The sequence below is a fragment of the Neomonachus schauinslandi genome, chromosome 3 (genome assembly GCF_002201575.2).
Source record: "Neomonachus schauinslandi chromosome 3, ASM220157v2, whole genome shotgun sequence".
Taxonomy (NCBI): Eukaryota; Metazoa; Chordata; class Mammalia; order Carnivora; family Phocidae; genus Neomonachus; species Neomonachus schauinslandi.
Window position 1 is genome coordinate 184,142,639 of NC_058405.1, and position 21,961 is coordinate 184,164,599.

General features: G+C 43.8%; 1 protein-coding gene across 1 annotated transcript; it reads left to right on the top strand.

Annotated features, from left to right (window-relative positions):
- The first annotated feature begins 6,316 nt into the window (after positions 1-6,316).
- LOC110580688 (nuclear body protein SP140-like protein) lies at positions 6,317-18,334 on the top strand. The gene is made up of 8 exons (XM_044913628.1): positions 6,317-6,344; positions 6,757-6,899; positions 10,326-10,508; positions 14,357-14,472; positions 16,110-16,230; positions 16,537-16,608; positions 17,113-17,256; positions 18,092-18,334. Exons 1-8 carry the CDS (start codon positions 6,317-6,319, stop codon positions 18,215-18,217), a joined length of 933 nt encoding a protein of 310 aa, XP_044769563.1. The 3' UTR covers positions 18,218-18,334.
- The last annotated feature ends 3,627 nt before the right edge of the window (positions 18,335-21,961 follow it).

The following is a 21,961-nucleotide window of genomic DNA, read 5'->3' on the forward strand; positions in this document are numbered from 1 at the left end:
CCCCAGGCTCCCCAACACTTTTTATTTCTTGTCCTTTTGATTCTAGTCATTCTGACAGGTATAAGGTGATATCTCATTGTGGTTTGGATTTGAATTTCCCTGATGATGAGTGATGCTGAACATCTTTCCATGTGTCTGTTGGCCAACTGTATGTTTTCATTGGAAAAAATGTTCACATCCTCTACCCATTTTCAACCAATTTTTTAAATGTTGAGTTGTATAACTTCTTTATGTATTTTGGATATTTACCCTTTATTGGATATATATCATTTGTGAATATTTTCTCTCATTCAGTAGGTTGCCTTTTCATTTTGTTGATGTTTTTCCTTCACTGTGCAAAAGTTTTTATTTTGGTGTAGTCCTAATAGTTTATTTTGCTTTTATTTCCCTTGCCCGAGGACTCAGATCAGAAAAATGTTCCTGAGGCTGATGTCAAAGAGATTACTGCCTGTCTTTTCTTCTAGGAATTTTACATTTTCAGGTCTCACCTTTAGATCTTTAATCCATTTTGAGTTTACTTTTGTATATAGTATAAGAAAGTGGTCCAGTTTCCTTCCTTTGCACGTCCAGTTTTCCCAGCACCATTTGTTGAGGAGACTGTCTTTTCCTCATTGTATATTCTTCCCTCCTTTGTCAGAGGTTAATTGGCCATATAAGTGTGAGTTTATTTCTGGGCTCTCTATTCTGTTCCATTGATCTGTGTGTCTCTTTTTTTGCCAATACCATACTGTTTTGATTACTACAGATTTGTAATATATTTTGAAATCTCGGAGTATGATGCCTCTAGCTTTGTTGTTCTTTCTCAAGATTGCTTTGGCTATTTGGGGTCTTTGTGGTTCCCTATAAATTCTAGTATTATTTGTTCTAGTTCTGTGAAAAATGTTGTTAGTATTTTCATAGATTGATTTTTATCCTTCATTCTGTTGATGTGGTGTATCACATTGATTGATTGGCAAATATTGAATCATCCTTGCATTTCTAGAATAAATTCCACTTGGTTGTGGTGAGTGATCTTTTTAATGAATTGTTGAATGCAGTTTGCTAATATTTTGTTAAGGATTTTTGCATCTTTGTTCATCAGGGATACTGGCCTATAGTTCTCTTTTCTTTCTTTCTGTTTTTTTTTTTTTTTTTTTTTTTTTTTTTTTTTTTTTTTTTTTTTTTTGTAGTCTTTGTCTTGTTTTGGTGTCAGGGTAATGCTGGTCTCATAGAATGTATCTGGAAGCTTTCCTTCCTCTTCTAGTTTTTTGAAATAGTTTGAGAAGAACAGGTATTAACTCTTCTCTAAATGTTTGGTAGAGTTCACCTGTGAATCCAACTGGTCCTGGACTTTTGGTTGTTGGGAGTTTTTTGATTGTCAGTTCAATTCCATTACTAGTAATTGGTCTGTTTGGATTCTCTATTTCTTCCTAATTCAATTTTGGAAGATTGTGTATGTTTCTAGGAATTTATCCATTTCTTGTAGGTTGTCCAATGTGTTAGCATATAATTTTTCATAGCAGTCTCTTACAATCCTTTGCATTTCTGTGGTATTTGTTCTTATTTCTCCTCTTTCGTTTCTGATTTTGTTTCCTCTCTCTTTTTCTCTTGATGAGTCTGGCTAAGAGTTTATTAATTTTGTTTATTTTTTCAAAGAACTAGCTCTTTGTTTCCTTGGTATTTTCTATGGTTTTTTGTTTGTTTGTTTGTTTCTATTTCATCTGATCTTTATTATTTCTTTCCTTCTACTAACCTTGGGATTTATTTGTTCTTTTTGTAGTTCTATTAGGTATAAGGTTAGATTATGTATTTGAGATTTTTCTTGTTTCCTGAGGTATTCTTGTATCACTATAAATTTCCCTCTTAGAACTGCTTTTGCTGTGTCCCAAGGATTTTGGACTGTTGTGTTTTCATTTTCATTTGTTTCTATCTATTTTTTTATTTCTTCTTTGATTTCTTCATTGACTCACTGGTTGTTTAGTAGCATGTCAGCAGCATCATTTTTATATTTTATATTTTATATTTTTGTTTTCTCAGTGAGAAGGAAAGGCAGACATAGAATCCAAACTCTGAGTAACAGAGCCCTATGGAACAGAGGCAAACCAAAAGGTAAAAAGAAAAAAATTTTTTTAATTTAAAAAAAGTATACATTTTCCATTTTCAGTAACTAAATGTCTAAGTTCTCATGCTTTATTCTATGCTTTTGGTAACAGACCTACTTCCATATTGCTTTATGTAGCTGTACTGTTGAGAAATATATCAGATTTAGTCAATTTCCAAAATGTGACAGGGAGAGAAAGACGATAATACCACAAAAAGGTGATTTGGTGATGAATCTGCAACCAGACCTGGGGCCCAAGTGCCACTGCAGTGCTCCTTCTGCCGAACTGATAACTTTCAGGGCTGGAAGTAGTTGTAGCTGTGAGACACTGGGTAATTCCCAAGTGATGTAGCTGTCCTTCCTCATGTGCCATGACCTTGAGGTAATCGTATGGACTCGAGAGTGTCACTTTACCTCTTCTGCCTGGTTTACTCATCTATAAAGTAAGATAAATAATAGCTTGACTGCCCTCCAAGGCCCATCTCAGCCTCATATGGTTTTGGACCTCCTTGCTCATTTTTGCCACCGCTTTCAGCTCAAATATCTTCTTTCAGGTTTAACGTTTTGGGCAGCTATCTGACCTGTAGAATCCACCATAAAATCTCCCTTGGAGCCCTGTATTACCACCTTTTATGTCTGTCTCTTTATTAAAGGAAATCTTCAGCACCTTCATTTAATCAGAATTTTTATCTGTGAGCGTTGACTTTCTCATCTGTAAAATGAGGATAGTATTAGTTCCTGTTTGATAATTTGTTCTAAGGATGAAGTAAGTTAATAGAGGCAAGATCTAAGAATAGTTCTTGACACACAAGAAGCACTCAATAGATGTCTAACTTCAGTATACTTCTTACACAGTTGCTTCAGAAATCTACAAAACACAGTTTCAAATTTATTTGGAGATAATAGTAGAAGAAATATAGGATGAATCTCAGTTAAGTATCATCTTTGTAACTCAGTCCAGGCCAGGGTTCAGCAAACTATGGCCCACAGGACAAATCCAGCCCACTGACTATTTGTAAATAAAGTTTTCTTGGAACACAGCCACATCTTTTCATTTCCATATTATCTACGGATGCTTTCATAATACAACAGCAGATTTGAATAGTCACAACAGCAATTACGTACCTTAAGTATTTACTATCTGTCAGTTTATAGGAAAAAGTTCCTGACTCCTGATTCATTCACACATTTGCCATTTTTCTTGAAGTACTAGACAGGCTTCTGAAAAGTTACATTTGAATGGTGTTTTTGTAAAACACTACTATTTGCAATGTAATGTTATAAACACAAACATTTGTGTTATTTTTTTACTTTCTCAGGGAGAAAAACAGTCATCTCTGGGTCTTTGAGAAGAGGCAGAAAAAGAGGTAAAAGGAAGTAAATAATATACTTTTAATAATTAAGTCCCTAAATTCTTATTTTATACTCTGTGTTTTGAGTGATCAATCAATTTTCTTAATTGGCTTTTAGAACAAGTAACAAATGTTAGGCTATTCATTCGCCTTGGTTAATTTCAACAACAAGACAAGATGGTATAACACCCACTCCATTGACTAGCCTAGTTGATCTGAGAGACCCCAGGCCTCCTTGGATCTGTACAGGGCTTATTTGACTACACTGATAACTTTTGAGGAAGGAAATACAAAGAAAAAATATAAAGGTTATGACTCTCATGATATTTAGCTGACCCTTCTCTTGCCCACATAGAGAGCCACAGGTTGCCCATCAAGGGGGACCCTGGGTGGTAATACAAGACCTGTGTCCTAATTCCCAAACTTCCTTCGGATGTGTGACTTTGGATTATCATTTGTGGGTTTGTTTTCTTGGCCTCATTTTCCTTCTCTGTAAATGAGTGGGTGGCAGGTGAATTAGACTGAGTGACCTTCTAGGCCCACCCCAGCTCTAACAGAATAACTCTGGAAGGACCGTGGCTACCCACCCTTCCCATTCCATAGAGAAGGCCCAGTATTTGCCTTTAATGAATCCCCCTCAGTGTTGGTCAGAAGGGCAGGAGCAGATGCTCCTGCTTCTGAAGTTCATTTTAAGACTTGCAAAGCCTGCTTCAGCAGAATCAGATCCCAGTACCCCCACTCAAAGGATGTGCAGAGGTCCCCTCCCTGAGTAATTTGCAGTTCTAGCATGCTCTACCTTGAGTTTCCCTTTTAGCTGCAGAGAAAGCTCACATGAAGAAGTGCAACAAGCAGAGAGCAAGGAGAGAAGAGAGACACTGTCCCTGCTAGGTGCCCCATTGCAATCTTGCTTTCTGTCCCTGAGCTGATTCCTCAAGCAGGGAGACAAAACTAAAAGTTGGGGTTTTATCTCCAGCTACATAACTTCAAAGCAATAATACGGCGGGAGGAAATCATTGCACAATGGGGAGTTGTGGTCAACAAACTTGGAGATTCAGACACCTCCACACAAAGCTTTTAATGTAGGGTTTTGGAGAATGACATTATCTTTGTGCTTCTAATCTGCCATAGAAGAAAGACCTAGAAGGGTAATGAGTTCATGGGGAAAAGCCCTCCCATACATTTTAAATGATAAAAGAAAGATCTCAAGATGGATGAGATCAAAACAGTGCATAGTTGTAGAGAAAGATGGAATGAAAAAAATAATGCTTCTTTGCAGGTCCAAGAATTCCCAGAGATACACGTATGAATTTTTGCCTTCCGGAACTTCCCGTGACCTGTGGAGAGGCAAAGGGGATTTTATATAAGGAGAAAATGAAACAAGGTGGATTTCATGATCTTCTATGCTTTTCAACTGGAAAATACCCATGTGAATAATATATTATTCAGGGGGTAGACGCCTGTGTCGGGGGTCTCCCAAGACCATCCCTAGGTTTGGTGATTCACTAGGAGGACTCATAGGACTCAGCATATAGTGAACTCATGGTGATGATTTATTAGATTAAAAAGGGTACAAAGCAAAATCAAGGAAGGAAAAGACACACAGGACAAAGTCCAAAGGAAACCAGGTGCCAGTGTCCAAGAGTCTCTCCCGATAGAGTCACACAGGATGCACTTAATTCTCTAGCAATGAATTGTAACAATACATGTGAAATGCTGTCTACCAGAGAGACTGCCCCCAGCCTTGGAGTCCAGGTTTTTATCAGGGGTTAGTCACGTAGGTGTCCTCTGCCTAGCACACGCCAAAATTTCAGACTCCCCGAAGGAGAGCAGGTGTTCGGCAGAAACCATTTATATTGTTTATGTCAACAGCTTAGGACAGTGAGACACTCTTTAAAGGTCTGGGAATCGTGAGACCCCTGCCCAAATGCAAGTTCCCCAATGCCAACCAAGAGCCAACCTTGCAAGCAGACCTTTCTAAAGATAGCAGCCCCTGCTCTGACCCATTAGCTCTTTTCTGTACAGCATCCCAGATAAGCTGGAGGAAGGATGGCATTTCCACACTTATAATTAATAAACATAACAGGACATCTCTCCTTTCCCCATGGAAAATGTCCACAGGATGCCCATCCAGCACCCAATGCAAGACCAAGTACTTCAATATCAGGGTGGAATATGTACACATTTGGGAAATCTGGCAATAACCTTCACAGCCCCATTCCCCTTAACATCTGTATGGCCTTACACTAATGGGAGGGAGCCCAGGATTTAGAATTAGAGGACCCGGATTCAAGTTCCAGTGATACCACGAGTGTCTTTTCCATCTAGACCAAATCGCTAGTCTCTTAATCCTGAACTTCCTCCCGGACAAAATGGGCATAATGAAAAAACTTGCCTCCCCATGCTATTATGAGGGGGGGAAATGAGATGGCAGATATAAAATACTTTGCAAACCATAACTGTTAAAGTACAGTACAAATGTTCATCTGTCATAATTGATTCCCCCCACCCAAATATAGTTCTCTAGGCACCAACATGTATCAATGTTTGCCCTGTGACCATATTGTAGATGTATAATTTAACTTTTCCCACTTGATGACATTTCCATAATCACTTTTCCCATAGAGTAGTTATGAGTCCAAAATATGAGAAATAATTTTTTTTGAGAGAGAGAGAGAGGAAGAGAGAGAGAGAGGAGGAAGAGGCAGAGGGAGAGGGAGAGAGAGAATCCCAAGCAGGCTCCATGCCCAGTGCGGAGCCCAATGCGGGGCTTGATCTCACCGCCCTGAGATCCTGACCTGAGCTGAAATCAAGAGTCAGATGCTCAACTGACTGAGCCACCCAGGCGCCCCCAAAATATGAGAAATAATTGATTACCATCAGCTGGATGACCGACATCGTACAAGAGGAAGCAGGTGCAGCTGTGGTGACAGCTCCTACATGGCCACCCGTGTGGCTTCGTCTGTCCCCCCTGAAACTCAGCCTGGCTCTCAGAGAAGGGGAGGAAAAGAATCCTGCTCATTCATCTTCGGAGCCATTCAGTTTTTTCTCTTTTGAATATAGTGAAATACTTTTTTAAAATAAACGTTGGTGCTAATTATCGTCCTCGTTAAACAAAAGTCAAAGACGGGTGCACACAGGACTGGAAGTCCTGTCCCGCCCCTGCCTTCTGGGCTGCCTGGGGGGCCGCTGAGAGCCATCTCAGTTTTCCTGCTGTAGATTCTGAGCCCAAGACAGGTGGCTCAGGTGCATGGCGAAGGCCACATTCTGGGGGTTCTCTGGTTGGTGGGGGGCACTCCCTGGCAACTCCTTGTTTTGGTCTCACAGGAACCTCAGAGAAGTGTATAAAGGGTAAGGATGGAAGATGGTTTACCTTCAGGGAATTCGAAGTTGAAGGAAACTACTCACGGTCCAAGAACTGGAAGATGAGTGTGAGATGTGGTGGATTCCCCCTGAAAGACCTGATTAAGGTATCCCAATGATAAGCGGCTTACATGCAGGGTTTAGTGTCACTGTTCACCAGCTCCAAGCATTAGCAGAATTTCTCAGTGTCCAGAAAACTGTCACGATGCCCTCGCCCAGGTCACAATGCATGTGTTACTAACATTGCACTCAGAAGCATTCTGGCTGCTTTATAGTACAGCTTAGTCCTCCAAATGCATGAACTCTTATCCTTTTGAAGGTCAGACAGGAAATTGTGGCTCTGATGAGGTCATGAATAATTGCCACTGTGTAATGTGGTCACAGGAAAGTAATTTAAATGAGAGGTGGGGGTCTTGGACTTTGGAGGCTGGAGGAAGGAGTCTGGACCCTTCCTTTAATCATGGAGGGATCGTGGGAGGGTTTGGGGTTACGGACTGACTGACACAGGTGACACACTGCTTTAGAAGTATTAATCTGATCAGAGAATGCAGGATGGGTTGGAGGGTGGAGTGCTGGCAGCCATGAAGACCTCACATGACCTTCACCGCCTCTGTGCCTGATCCACCCATGCGAGGCCCGCGAGGCCCAGCTCAAACAGCACCTTCTCACCACACCTGTTGCCTGTCGCTGCTCTAACAGCTCTTTACAACCTGGGTGGCTTAAAACCATACAAATCCATGATCTTAACAGGTCTGGAGGCTAGAAGTCTGAAATCAGTTTCACTGGGCTCAAGTCAAGGTGTCAGCAGGGCTGGTTCTTCCTGGAGCCTTCCAGGGAGAATTTGTTCCTTACCTTTTTCAGCTTCTGGAAGCTGCCTGCGTTCCTTGGCTTGAGGCCCTTCCTGGCATCACTCCTGGCATCACTCCAATGTGTTCTGTCATTACATCTCCTACTCCTCACTCTGACCCTCTTGCCTCCCTGGCAAAAGGATGCTTGTCATTACCTTGGCCCCACAGAGATAATCAGAATGATCTCCCCATTGCAAGGTCCTTAATTTAATTACATCTGTAGAGTCATTTTTACCACTTAAGTTAACATATTCAGAAGTCTGGGGGTTGGGATCTGACCATCTTTGGGGGCCAGTATTCAGCCTACCATAGTCACCTGTCTCTGGATCCCAAAATACTCTATGAGAGCAGGGTTTACACTTTATCATCCTTATCCATCCTATAAGGCTCATCCTACTTGTCTCCCCAGAGGCCTAGACACCTTTGTGTGCCCAGGGCCACTGATGGGGCCTGCGCCCTGTCGTCGCTCCCCAGGTTATGTGACAGTGGGTAGCTGTAGCTAAACACACAAGCTAGAGGGGCCCCAGGGAATGGAAAGGAAGCAGTGCATATAGAAGGCATTGTGAAGGAAAAGCTGGCAAGGCTATGAGGAAAGCAAGAGAGGATGCAGTTTTTAAAGCTTACCTTAAAGCTGCATCTGGGTAAGAGAGAGCAGTGTGTTACAGATCTGGAGAGGGACATTATTTTCCACGAAGACACCCTGAATTTGTGTTGACAATGGGACATATCTGGAGGGCAGTTGGAAATACCAAGCTCACAGAGTAGAAACAAGGACCCATCATAGCATTCATCTCATTTCTCTTTCAGAATAAATACCTACCAGACCCGCCAAGAAGAAGAAGAAGAAAGGTAATTATCACATGACTTTCTGCCAATGTCTCGCCCCCTTGGGATGGATAATAGCCATGTGTCAACTGGCGAAGCAAACAACCCAAATCACATTCTCTCCCTTTCTTTTGTATCCTTCCTCTCCTTCACATGCACACACGCACATTCACACTGAGTCCTTCTTCAAGGGATCCTTCTTTAAAGGGCCGTTCATTTCCTTTATGGAGATATCACCTTTGAGAATAGAGAGACTGGAAGGCTGATGTGCCAGGGGTGAGACCATGCTGACCCGGAAGATCTTCTGCTTTATGGAGAGGCCACACCAGGGAGATGGTTCTGGAGCTGCGTGTCTGCATGAAAGCATCAGGCCTCACCAGAGGGGCTTTGCAAACCTCAGTTCCATCTATGGAGGTGAATTCTCTTTCCTTCAAAGTCACATGTGGAGTTCATGGACCAGTGGTTTCCATGGTGCATGGAGTCCAAGGAAGGAGATGGGATAGTCGGTGTCTTCCATGGCCTCTCCGAGAGCAGGTGTGAGAGAGAACCTGTGTGGTACACAAAGGAGATGGAAGAGCTTCCATTTTCCTAACCTCCAATAGGGGTGGCCTTGGTCCATCTCTGCTGCACCCAAAAGTCACAGCCTTCACAAAGCTGGTTTCTGGGGCTACCCACTCCACTGCTTTATGCTAGTGACTCAGTCACGAGGGCCTGCCTCCACTGGGTTTTCTGGAGAAAGACACGTTATTTGCTCTGATCATGAAGAGCAAACATCTCTGCCCAGTGCTAGGGAGTCAAGGGTAACTCAGTCCGGGTTAGTCAATTGAGTTGGCCGTCTCCCATCCCTTCATCACAAATGCCATCTCTCAGTTCCCTCAGGGCTTACAACTCTTAAGGTGTGACTACCTCCATTCTCAGAGCATCTCTCCAGAAGGTCTTTTCCTTCCCCAGCCCCTAGGCTTCTGTTCCTTGTGCCATCAAATGACAGGTGGTGCTACTGGCAGTTTCCCTGCTCATAAGATTCCTGCTAAACCCGATGGTGATAGCTAAGGTGTTCCAAGAGAGTAAGATAGAAAACTCCACGCCAATCATTTACTGGCTGCTAAGAAACCTCTTCTCCTGAGTGACAGCTGTGTTCATTTGTTTGCTCACTTCTGTATCCATTCAACAAACACCTGTGGAGCAAACACTAAGCACTAAGCATATGCTTGGCCAGTGGCTGTGCACAGGAGGCCAAAGCGCCAGACCCAAGGAACTGTTTCAGCTTCGTTGTCTAACGTGGGACAATAACTACTGGGGTGGGATGGGGGTGGTTCTAGGCCACTCTGAGAGGCAGGCAGTGGCGTGGCTGTCTCCCAGGTCATTGTGCTTTGGATCACACTGAGTGGCTTATCTGTGGCCTCACTGCCTGGGTGGGAGGTAGAAGCTGAGTCAGCCTTTGTTCCAGACTGAAGGAGGCCGAGTCATTCCACAGATATCCAAGGTCAGTGCATGCTTTTGGGATTCAGGAGACAGTGGAGAGGTGCTTAGCTTCAGGAAGAAGAGGGGCGGGACTGGGGACCTTAAATCCATTTTGTTTTCAGGTTAGGCCCTGGGTGAGCTGCAGAAGGCAGTGGGGTTCTCGGGGACACTTGCAAGGTGTCCAGGATTCTGGGCGCTGCGGTCGCTGGGGGCCGTGGATATTCAGCCCTCAGCCTGATTCCCTCACTGCAGCTCCAACTCTATTTGTGGAATCCAGGACCAGGCTCCCTGTGTGGCTTCACAAAGGGCTGCCTTGAGTCGGACAGCCAGAGAATGGAACTTGCATTGAGCCAAACTGTCAGTGACATAAAATTTCATGCTTTTTTATTCTCCAATTAGATATACAGACCCATAAATGCAGATATAAAGCAAAGGGAAGGCTGTGGCATGAATCCTTTACACAAAGAAGTCTGCTCAAATGCGTGGTTAATGAAAAATCATATTCAATATAGTCACTCAATCTTTCTCTCTTTTCAGCAGACAATACCAGAGCCTAGCAGCAATGACTTTTTTGACCCTTACGTAAGTACTAACTCCCCAACTGTGACCCCAGAATAATCCAGGCCTTGTCCCTCCATACATGACCTGTATCATTGCTGCGTTTCTCTGAAGTGTGCTCACACTCAGTTGGAGTATGTCACTGTGTGTGACGAGGAGAGAACCGCAGACGGACACATCACCCACACCAGGGAGATGATTTTGGAATTGGTGTTTCTGCATGAAAGCTCCCTTTCCATTTGTTCAGGGAAACTTTCCTGTTTCCTTATTTCCCCTTGAGAGTGAGTATGGGAGGCAGAGCGCTAGACCACTGAGGTCTTTAGAGCCAGGACTTAAAGTGGTAATAGCTGAGGCTGGCGTGCACATGACAGGTAAGGAACACACTTGAGAGAATAGCAGCATTCTGAAGAAGGTGATAGGAAGGAAAGGAAGATCACAAACATCCACTCCAAGATAGAGGCAGAGCTAAGACGGTTTGAAGCATCCATGAGAAGGAACAGGCTGAGCCAAGCTGGCAAGTCCAGGGGTGGACCCTGTCACCAGTCCTGCAGAGAAATGTACACAGAGCAAGTGGGTGATGCAGGGAAGTATCTGCAGGGTCCTTTATGGAGGCCCTGGAGCTCATCTCAAGGGAGCCATCAGGGGGCTGAGCTGGGTAAGACAGAAACTATCAACATACAGCAAATCACAGACATTTTTACTCAAACTGCTTGGCTAGTGCTTGATTATGTGCAGACCCTTCTGATTCCACAGGCCCTGCTTGTTACAGCTACCTGCATTAAAGTCTGCCAGCATCACAGATGGCCCCTCCCTCTAAGCCAAATCACACTTTGATTGCTTTCATTGCAACAAGATGGATGTTTTGGGCTGAATCACCTTTTTGCACAACTCCAGGGGGGGCTCTCACTATTGAATGATGGGCAGCTGTACTGATAAGGGATGCTTATGGAGAAGGGATAGAAAAGGGTTGCCATGCCCTCTGTTCTTCTAGCAAATGCATTGCCCAGCATGATCTAGATGCATCCACATGACTTCGATTCCTCTGCTGGACGTGGGAGACCCTTGTGTAGTGGAGTAGCTCTCATCTCTGGGGTCTGCACAACTTTTCTGATACCTGGAATGGACATGGAGGGTTATTCCTCACAGTTCACAACCAAGCCCTCTGCGAAGATAAAAAGCAACTCTTCTATTAAGAATGTCCTCACACCTTTTCATAACCTTTCTGTGACAGATTTGGTAGGCTGATAATGACTCTACTCACAGCTCCCAGGCTTTGCTGGGAGAAATCCCGCTAGACCTTGGGCCTCCAACCTTGGCTGCACACGGCAATCAGCTGGAGGTCCCACCCACAGAGGTTCAGATGTTAGTGTTCTAAGGTGCAGCCTGAGGGTCAAGATTTTCCAAAGCTCCTCTGGTGGTTTTAATGCACAGCCAAAGTTGTGGGCCATGGTATAGTGTTCATCCGAATCTCCCTGCCTTCTGATTCAGGGAGTGAGGGATGGGGCCTGAGAATTTACACTTCCAACAAGATTCAGTGGATGCTGCTCCTGCTCATCCCAAAACCACTGCTTTAGAATCCAGAGGTATCCACTAAGGACTGCACCTTAAAACCATCTGGGGAATGTTTAAAACATACTGCCTATGTCCCCCCCACCCTGGTGAAGCAAACAACCAAAATCATGTGCAATTAATTGAATCTCTGAGGATGGGGCCTTGGGCTTCAGAATTTTTTAAAGGTCCCTAGGTGATTCTACTGTATAGCAGGTTGAGAACCACTGCCAGGCAAAAGGACAAATTTCTTGCTAAAAAATTAAAGAGATATATGTTGAGTTTGTGGGCTCCTAGACTATGGACCTTCCAACACGGGATTGTCATGTTTATTCATTCTTTCTCAGGGCCTGCTTACAGTGCACTTTTTATAGGATGATAGTCTAGAAACCTCCACCCAGCAATGGTCAGCATCTATGAGTGTCATCTGTTATGACAAAAAAAGAAAAATATTTACACAGCCCATGCCAGGCCCAGGTGGGGATGTGTCCAGGGATGTCCCTTCCAGGCCATTCCTTAAGTTTTCCCTTTCAATAAAGGGAGTGCATGGGCAAGATACAAGAGCCTAGAATTTCCTCTTATGTGTGACTTTTGTGTCTCTTCTTCTTACATTGAATTTATAGATGAAAAGAATTTACAAATTGAGATATGTCCCAATTCACATCAGCTCACTGGGTGTAGGGATGATATTCTGACTGTTATGATTTAGAACCTAAAAAGCAGGCTGCTGTACTTCGGCTAATAAGTAAGGCATCTGCATCCTTGTGGCTGTAGACCTCACAGAAGCACTGAGAAGGAGATAGGAGTTTTGAAAAATGGGATCAGCAGGAGTGGTGATGAACTGGATATCTGAAAAAAAAAAAGCAGAGGGTTAGAAAAAATCCAAGAAAGTAGAATATCATGGAACAAAGCATAGAGAGTGTTTCTAGAAGGAAGAGGTGGAATGGTGCTCCCTGTCACCTCCCCACTTCCTCATTGCCACCAAGAGTCCCGACCATCCATCACTGGGTTGGCCAGCCCCCAAATCTGTGCATTATTTCATACCTAGATTGTCACAAGAGGATGTAAATCCTTCTTCCAACCCATGGTATTAAGAGGATATTTTCATTTAGGTATAGAGCTGCCACCCATTGGATGAAATGTTTCCCCACCACGTAGTCTTCCTCAATTGGCTCTCTTGCTGCTCAGGTGGTCCTAGGAGAGGGGCCAGGTGCTCATCCTTCTGGGCATTTCTCCAGCCCAGGCACACAACCTTCTTACATAGAAATTGTAGTATGTAGGGATTCACATGTTATTGCCACATAGATTATCACACACAACAGGAAAAAAATGTGATTTCTTTTACCCATCAATGGGCTCATTCCCTGACCAAGATTTATTTTGGTCTATTAATTCTACTGTTTTTAACATGTGTTTGTTACTCCATAATACTTAGATACAAACACTATCAAATGTTTAACTTCACTAAAGGAAATTAAATATGGCTAAAGGTCCTACATATTGCGATTGGTGAAAAATCAAGCATCAACCAATTTTGTGGGTCCCTCCACCTTCCTTATATACAAAAACACTGGGTCTTGAATGTCCTCAGAAAATGAGGGTATGGCCTAGGCCTTCAGTTGTGGTGGTCACTGTTACCACAATCCCTGGCCATTTGGGGACAGCACCTCCACACCTTACATGCTGAGCTAAACCATGGGACATCTCCCCACAGGCTCCCAGAGCCAAAGAGCTCTGTCCTCCCTGGCATCCACCTGGTCATCTGTGTCTACGTCTTTCCAACCCAGACGTACTGTCATAGGCCCAGGGGCCCTCCAGGCACGGAGTCCATAGTGCAGGAACTCCTCCCCAGGCCCTTCAAATCATGGGGAACTTATGGCCAAGAAAAGAGGATGCAGTGATATGTCAGAGTGTAATCTCTTATATTAAATTCTCAGTAAATCACTCTTCAGTGAGTCAATGTAGATGATGCAATGTAGATAACTAGATAAGACACTGTATTATATTCCTGAGCCAAGTTTTGCCAGCAAAATAATGAATTTCTCAGATTATCTTTAATTCATCCCTTTTTGTGGTTGTTGCTAGTCTTGTGTCAGAATCTCTATCTTCATAAAAAAACTTCAGTGGTCTAATAGCCACTTCCTCCCAAACTTTGCCACAGACCGGAATGTCTTCTTCCAAAATCTTCACTCAATATTTTGAGAAGAGAAATTTATAAGTGTCACCTGGGTACAAAGCAAAAGTCATGTGTTCTAGAGTCCCAGTGTGTCGACCTTCTCGGGTCTCACTGATTCCAGTGATGTCTGCATTATCTCCCCTTCTAGCCGGGAAACTCAAATATATGTGAGGTGTGCCGTGGACCTGGAAAGCTGTTCTGCTGTGATACTTGTCCAAAGTCCTTTCATGAGACATGCCACATCCACCATATAGATGCTAACAGGTTAGTGAGCCTGGTCCCCTTTTGCCATTCCCTCCTGTGGCACAACTCCGCCAACCGTGCGCACTCAGCCTGCAGAATTTGTCTCTGGTTGTATGTGTCTTGATGCAGAGGGAGCAGAGTCTTAAAGTATCAGGGTCCAGAAATATGATCCAGAGTCGTTTAATGGCTCTAGCAGCAATAGATTAATGGGAAGCAAAAACTCTTCAAGTTGTTGTTAGCTGTACTAGAAAGAGATGCCACCCCCATATCCCCCACTTGGTTCCCAGACCCAGGCACTTTGTTGGGGTGATGACACCATGCATTAGGTGCTGGTTTAAAGCATATACCACCTGCTATGGGAACATCAAAAAGTTGACAAATTGGGGACTGTGATGAGCCTTTGATGGCCACTGATGCTACATTTCCTTTGCCTTAAAATATATCTTTGGTCTGGGGCGCCTGGGTGGCTCAGTTGGTTAAGCGACTGCCTTCGGCTCAGGTCATGATCCTGGAGTCCCGGGATCGAGTCCCGCATTGGGCTCCCTGCTCAGCAGGGAGTCTGCTTCTCCCTCAGACCCTCCTCCCTCTCATGCTCTCTGTCTCTCATTGTCTCTCTCGCAAATAAATAAAATCTTAAATATATATATATATATCTTTGGTCAGAGATGATGGTATGAGGGATAACATGGAGATTGATAAGGCATTCTGTAAGTGATAGTGTAGGCAGAATTGCTGTGACCAGGGAGGATGGATGATTTCCATCAGTATTGTGTCCATCCCTATGAAGACAGAGCATTGCCCCTTGGTAATGGGAGAGTCTGATGTAATCCACCTGCTCCCAGGTAGTTCCCAGGGAATAGTGTCATCTTAGGGATTCTGCATAAAGCTCTGCAGTTGAGCAAGCTGCAGAGGCAGAAGACAGGCCTGCTCTATTGCTGAGCCCATGTATAGTCCCCATCCTCGCACCACGGGTACTCAGGAATGGGCCCCTTGGGCAAGCACTGGAGTAGCCAAGGAAAAAGGCAAATGACATTTCTAGGAAGGATCACTGTATCCACTTGATTATCGAGAGCCCTTCAGCACAGGGAACCTGGCAGAGAAGAATGGAGAATGAATCTCAAGGCAAATGGCAGATGTCTGACACTACTCTGTTCATAGATTTCCTTTCCAAGAAATTTCTGCAGCATAGATTCTAGGCCCAGGTAATGGCAGTGCCAGAGGAGAGGATGTCTATAACTCTGTGCTTACTCAACAAAGTTGAGAAACAAGAAGTGGTTTCCTTTTACTATGGTCTGATGGCTCATTGAGGCCCAAGACTCCAGTGCTAAAGGTACCAATTGGAAATTTTAACAGGCAGGGCTCATTACTGAGTCCACAGTAGCTCAGATAAGAACTCTAAGTTTTGAGATGAATGAAAGACCATCACCCACCATGGCAGCTCACTCAACAAACTGTCAGTCCTGCTACCACTATTAATGGGAGGGGTGTCTGGCAACTGTGCCCAAATGGGGCTCTAGCGCAGAGGAGTGTCCAAGAGAAAAGTTGGATACAATGTGGAAACCACCAGTCATTCCTGAACAGAGGACTTTAATAGCTGTAGAAACGGTGACTGAATCACAGAGAACCTACCTTTGCTGACCTTATGCCCAATCCCTCAGGGACCCATGGAGTTGCATCTTCTGCAGGATAAAGGCTCTTCAACAAAGTTACCCACAAAGCCAACCATGTCACCAGGCATCTGAGGTCCTAAAGAGGCGGATGGTGCCTGAGGAACAGTTGGTGAGTTGAAATATAAACCTGAAGTCTCCTCCTTTCTGTTGACTTGAGAGAAGAAGCACAGTCTTGCAGAGGCTGGAGGGATGGTGCCCACGGGCGAACTGCTGTCCCCTGCTGTGCTTTGATCACATGACCTAACCCTAGGTCTGTATTCCAAAGAATTCCAAAAATCTGTATTCCAAAGAAAATTCCCATTCCGTGTTTGTTTCATAGGCCACAGGTTTGGGAGCTGTGCATTCTGTCTGAGCGTATGTACAATTCATTCTCCCCAAGCTGCTTTTCACTTAAAATCTCCTCTGTCTTTTGCAGAAATGTGAATTTGTCCTCTTGAAGGTCTACTGCTATTCAAAAAGCCTCTTTTTTGCTTCAAGACCACATTATGTAAGTAATGGCAACAAAGCCCAAAACTGGCATTGTCAAATTTGTGATATGGGTCCAATGGGGTCACTTGTCATTATCTTCATCTTGTTGATGGATATCTGAGTCAGCTTACTCAGTCCTTGGCCACTTAAGCTGCTACCACAAAGTACTATGGACAGGGCAGCTCAAACAGCAGATACTTATTTCCCCCAGCTGTGGAGGCTGAAAGCCTGAGATCAGGGTGCCAGTGGGATCCTGCAGACTGCCAACTTCTTTTTGTGTCCTCACATGGTGGAAAGAGAGGGAGAGAGCTCTCTGGGGTTGTTTTTATAAGGGCACTAGTCCCATTCACGAGGCTCATCCTCACAATCTAATCATCTCCCAAAGGCCCGACCTCCTAATACCATCACATTGGGGGTTAGGATTGCAACATAGGAATTTGGGGGGGACACAAGCGCTTGGTCTGTAATAGTGGGTAGACTTGGAACAGTGCTCACAGTCTGCCCTTCCTCACTTTGTCAACAGGGGAGCGACGCGTCTCATGGCCCAAAGAAACCCATGTGGTTAAACAAAATCAAGAAAAAGCTGAATATGAAACTGTACCTCCGAGTGGAGGGGTTCGTGAGGGACATGTGCCTCATCTTTCAGAACCACAGGACTTTTTACAAGGTGAGTGGTTCCCTCTGCATCCCTCTTTCTTTCCGTTAAGCCACTTTGCCATTCATCCTCATATCAGGTAAATGTTACAGTTGCCCTCATCTTGTGGCAAGCCTACCACAAGTGCAAATTCTGGAGGTATTCTAAAAGCCCTGTGGTCTAAGGTGGGGAAATAGTAACAAACCAGGTCTCTTTGCAGACATTACCTTAGGACCTCTGAGTTTACGCACTTCTAGATGCTCAGTGTTCACCCACAGAGAGCAGTGGACTGCAGACCTATTTCCTTCTACGACAAATGGAAACAGATTTTTTTTCTGGAGCTGGGTAGCTCTGTGTGTGTCCCAGAAGTCTCCGCCTTTGCCCTGGGTTCCTATCCTTACTCAGCCGGAGGCGCCAGCTGAGAGACTGGATGCGCAGGCGTAGAGTATGCGCATGCGCAGTTTGCTGGTGCTGCTGCGCACCCGCCATCTGGCGTCTAGGACCTCAGGAATGTTGGGACAGGGGCCTCCCTTTCACACCTGAACATCTCCCTATCTCCAGTGGTTCCCTACCATTGTAGTGTTGCAAGTTATAAGTGCTGTGTTTGAAAATCAAGCAACTAGTATTTTTTAAAAATTAACAATAAATTTCTGATGAGGAGTTAGACTATAATACAGTACTATTTTTACATCTCTGTCTTCCAGGTAAAGAGAAATTATCAAGCTATCAGGGACCATAAGACTCTTGACTGTATTAATTCTCACTTAACATTTGGAATAGTCTAAAATGAAGCTCTGGACTACATGAAACATGGAGAGCCTAAGCTCAGTTGCTATGGCCATTCTCATTTTTCTCTTTGCTTTTTCAGGACAACCAGAAATTCATCAAGTTTGGACTTCAGGTAGAGGCCATATTTGAGAATAGTTTCAGAAACACTTTTGCAATTCAGGAAACAAGCGAGAATAGTTGTCATTTGGAGCACATTCTTTCATGAAGTAGCCCTTCCCCTCACCCCAACAGTCTTCAGCAGCTACAAGATAAGAGTCTGTGGTTCCTCCCACTGACAATTCTGCCTGTTGCTGTGCAAACAACTTTTTCAATGTTTTCGTTGTTGCCATTTTAGTTCATTTATTTTTCTAAATAAAATATAAAATTATCTTGTCAAGTTCTCTTATTGAATAATTTGAAGTGAAATTTACAGTAGAAAATATCAGGTCTTTCTATAAGGGATTGTATTATGTGCTTCCATTTATTTTAATCTTTTATTAGGTCCTTAAAGTTTTCTCCTCTTTTCCCCTCTCCACACAGGACTTACCTGTTTCTTTCTTTTCTTTTCTTTTCTTTTTAATGCTCAGGCAGTTAATATTTTTTCTTGCTATTGTGAATGTGAACTTTCTCCCCAGTATATTTTATTACCAATTATTGACTCTTATAGAAAGCTATTGTTATTTATATATCATGGTCGCTGATTACTTTCCTGAATACTGGATAGTATCCTTTTTGACCTCATACCCAGTGGCATCAGGAAGCTTGTAATGGATGCAGAGCATAGCCAGTTTTCAACTCACAGAATCATAACTGGTTCAGCAGATGGAAATAGTCTTCACTTGGGCACGAAAATCTCCGACAATTCTTGGTTCTGTTAGCAAATGGTTCTGCCGTGGCGCCCTGGTGACCTTGCACATCTCCACATAGACCACACAGGCAAGACTTAACTGCAGCTGATTTGATCTAAGTCTTGGCAGACTGCCCTGTGATCTTTCCAGAACACAGAGCATGGGACACTTGTGAAGCACTCTGACAAGACCTTGTCCCAGTCACCACCTTATCTTCCAGGGGTTATCATGACACAATCTCTCCTCACATTGCAAGTTCCGATGAGGTGTGAGGCCTTCTGCCTCTTTCTCTGGGCCGTAGCTGCAGGCTATGGAACTGCTCCATTTCAGCATGAATGTGTGCTGTATCACATGCTGCATCAAATGCCATCCACATCCCCTCTTGTTCGGTGGCACCCCATGGGACAAAGGACATGGGGAGCTGGCACCTTTGCTCTTCCTGCTTTTGCTGTTTATGTGAGTAATAAACTGTCTGATCTAAAAAGGGCACATTATTTCTTTACCAGCCAAATCAGTCAGCCTTGCCTGACGGTTTCTCAGAACCAATACATTCTGGCTATCGTACCTGACAGAGTACCACATATTGGTAGCTGGTTCAGAGCATGCGCTACACCCTTCAGGGAAATACCTCAACCTCACGAATCATTGCCTCCAGCTGGTTCCAAAGGTAAGTCTTCAACACACCTCTATGCCATTCAATAATAAAATTTTGTTGTTGAAGAGGGCGCCTGGGTGGCTCAGTCGGTTAAGCGACTGCCTTCGGCTCAGGTCATGATCCTGGAGTCCCGGGATCGAGTCCCACATCGGGCTCCCTGCTCAGCGGGGAGTCTGCTTCTCCCTCTGCCTCTCCCCGCTCTCATGTGCTCTCTCTCTCTCATTCTCTCTCTCAAATAAATAAATAAAATCTTTAAAAAAAAAATTTTGTTGTTGAAATGGGTAATTTTGAAGATTAATTTATGTATGTAAAGTGTTTAAAATCATGTCAGAGACACATGAATGTATCATGGTGGCTACACAAGTAGGGATTCTGTATTCGAAATGTTAATTCAAGGAAAGGGAAGCAATTCTAGTTGTCTACTTAGCTAGTTGATGGCTACTCAAACAGAGGCCATAAAAACCGAAATTGGTATGGTTCTTAGACCTTCCCAAAGAGACCTTTGTCTATGTCCCGAGGTAATGATGCTCTGAAAAAAAAAGAAAGAAAATTCTCATCGCTGACCAAGCAAAGTATTTTATTCTTGGAGATGTCTCCTATTGTGTCATCTATTTTTAATCCTTTACCTCCTGATAAAGTTATATTTTTTATTTAGATTTACCTTTTAAATGTTGACTCCTTTTTGTTTGTTTTGTTGAATGAGGGGGAATCAGCAACATGGCTTTATTCTTCTGCTATTATCTAGAATGGGTTCTTTTCAGCCTACTGTTTTTATTTATGGCAGAAACAGTAGTGTTCTCCAAATATCACATATATCCTCTTAACTTTTCCAGCCACTCGCATTAAGCGTGGCTAAATGACTGAGACACTGACCAATGAACTATAGTCAGAAGTGGTATATATCATTTGCAAGCTGATTCGCAGAAGGGCAGTGAGAATTCTGTGTAACCTCTCCTGCCACGTTGATTACAGAGGTCTTGTTTTGAGATGACAGAGCCTAGAGATTGACCCCGCCTGGCACGTGTATTCACTACCACCCCAGGAGGGCTCCCAGATCCTTGAGTAAGCAAGACGTAGACTTTGTTGTCTAAGCCATTAAAACTCGAGGGTTGTGTATTGCCTATAAGAATAGCCTAGCTAGGGGCGCCTGAGTGGCTCAGTTGGTTAAGCGGCTGCCTTCGGCTCAGGTCATGATCCCAGGGTCCTGGAATCGAGTCCCATGTCAGGCTCCCCATTCAGCGAGGAACCTGCTTCTCCCTCTGTCTCCTGGCTTGTGCTCTCACTCTCTCTCTGTCAAATAAATAAATAAATAAAATATTAAAAAAAAAAAAGAATAGCCCAGCAAGAACTGGCTAATGTATATTGGAAACAAGAGAGAAACACTTGTAGGAGCGGGTTTTGGGGATGTAGGACCCGGAAGGGTAGAATATAAGACTGGAGAATGGAGACTCCATTGATATGGAAGTCCTCTCCTCTGATCAGGGTGTAGAAGGCACTGGCAAGGGCATCTGGGGCTGGTCCTGTCTATGACTGAACTGGCTCCTTGAAGCTTGGACAAAAGGATGGCATTTAGCAAATGAGGTGGAGATGCCCCCAAAGCCTTGGCATAGTACCAAAGAAGGGGTCAGAAGACTCAGAGAGGTAGGAATGTTCACATGGGTATATCACATGAAGACATGCCTGAAGACATGCCATATGGCTTGTCATCTAGATGAGCCCAGAGGACATTCCCTTTACAAAACCAGTGAGAAGAACATTCTCTGGGAGTGCTGGTATTTTTGATGACCTCACTTTTGCATGTCCTCTGTAAACCGGAGTGGACACTGATCCACACCCAATCTCCCCATACCCCTCCTTGTAGTCATGGCCTGGAAGACCACAGAGATCATTCTTGCAAGCAAGAAACAACTTCTCTTGGGACACCTGGGTGGCTCAGTCTGTTAAATGTCTGACTCTTGATCTCAGGGTCTCAGGGTTGTGAGTTCAAGCCCTGACTTGGGCTTTCCTGCTGAGTGTAGAGCCTACTTAAAAAAAAAAGGAAGGGTGCCTGGGTGGCTCAGTTGGTTAAGCGACTGCCTTCGGCTCAGGTCATGATCCTGGAGTCCCTGGATCGAGTCCCGCATCGGGCTCCCTGCTCGGCAGGGAGTCTGCTTCTCCCTCTGACCCTCCCCACTCTCATGTGCTCTCTCTCATTCTCTCTCTCTCAAATAAATAAATAAAATCTTTAAAAAAAAAAAGGAAGAAAGAAAGAAAAAGAAACTTCTCTTTTAGCAATTATGAATGTTCTGGTTGTATCTCATATAACAGACAGCCCTCTTTAATAAAAAAGATGAATCTGGACTCTTTAAAATTTATTATCCTATTTTTGAATCATCCAGCAAACAACTGGATTTAATGTTTTGTAGAAATGTTGTTAAAGATTCATTTGCATACCAAGAATTCTGATTTGCACATATCTCTCTTCTAA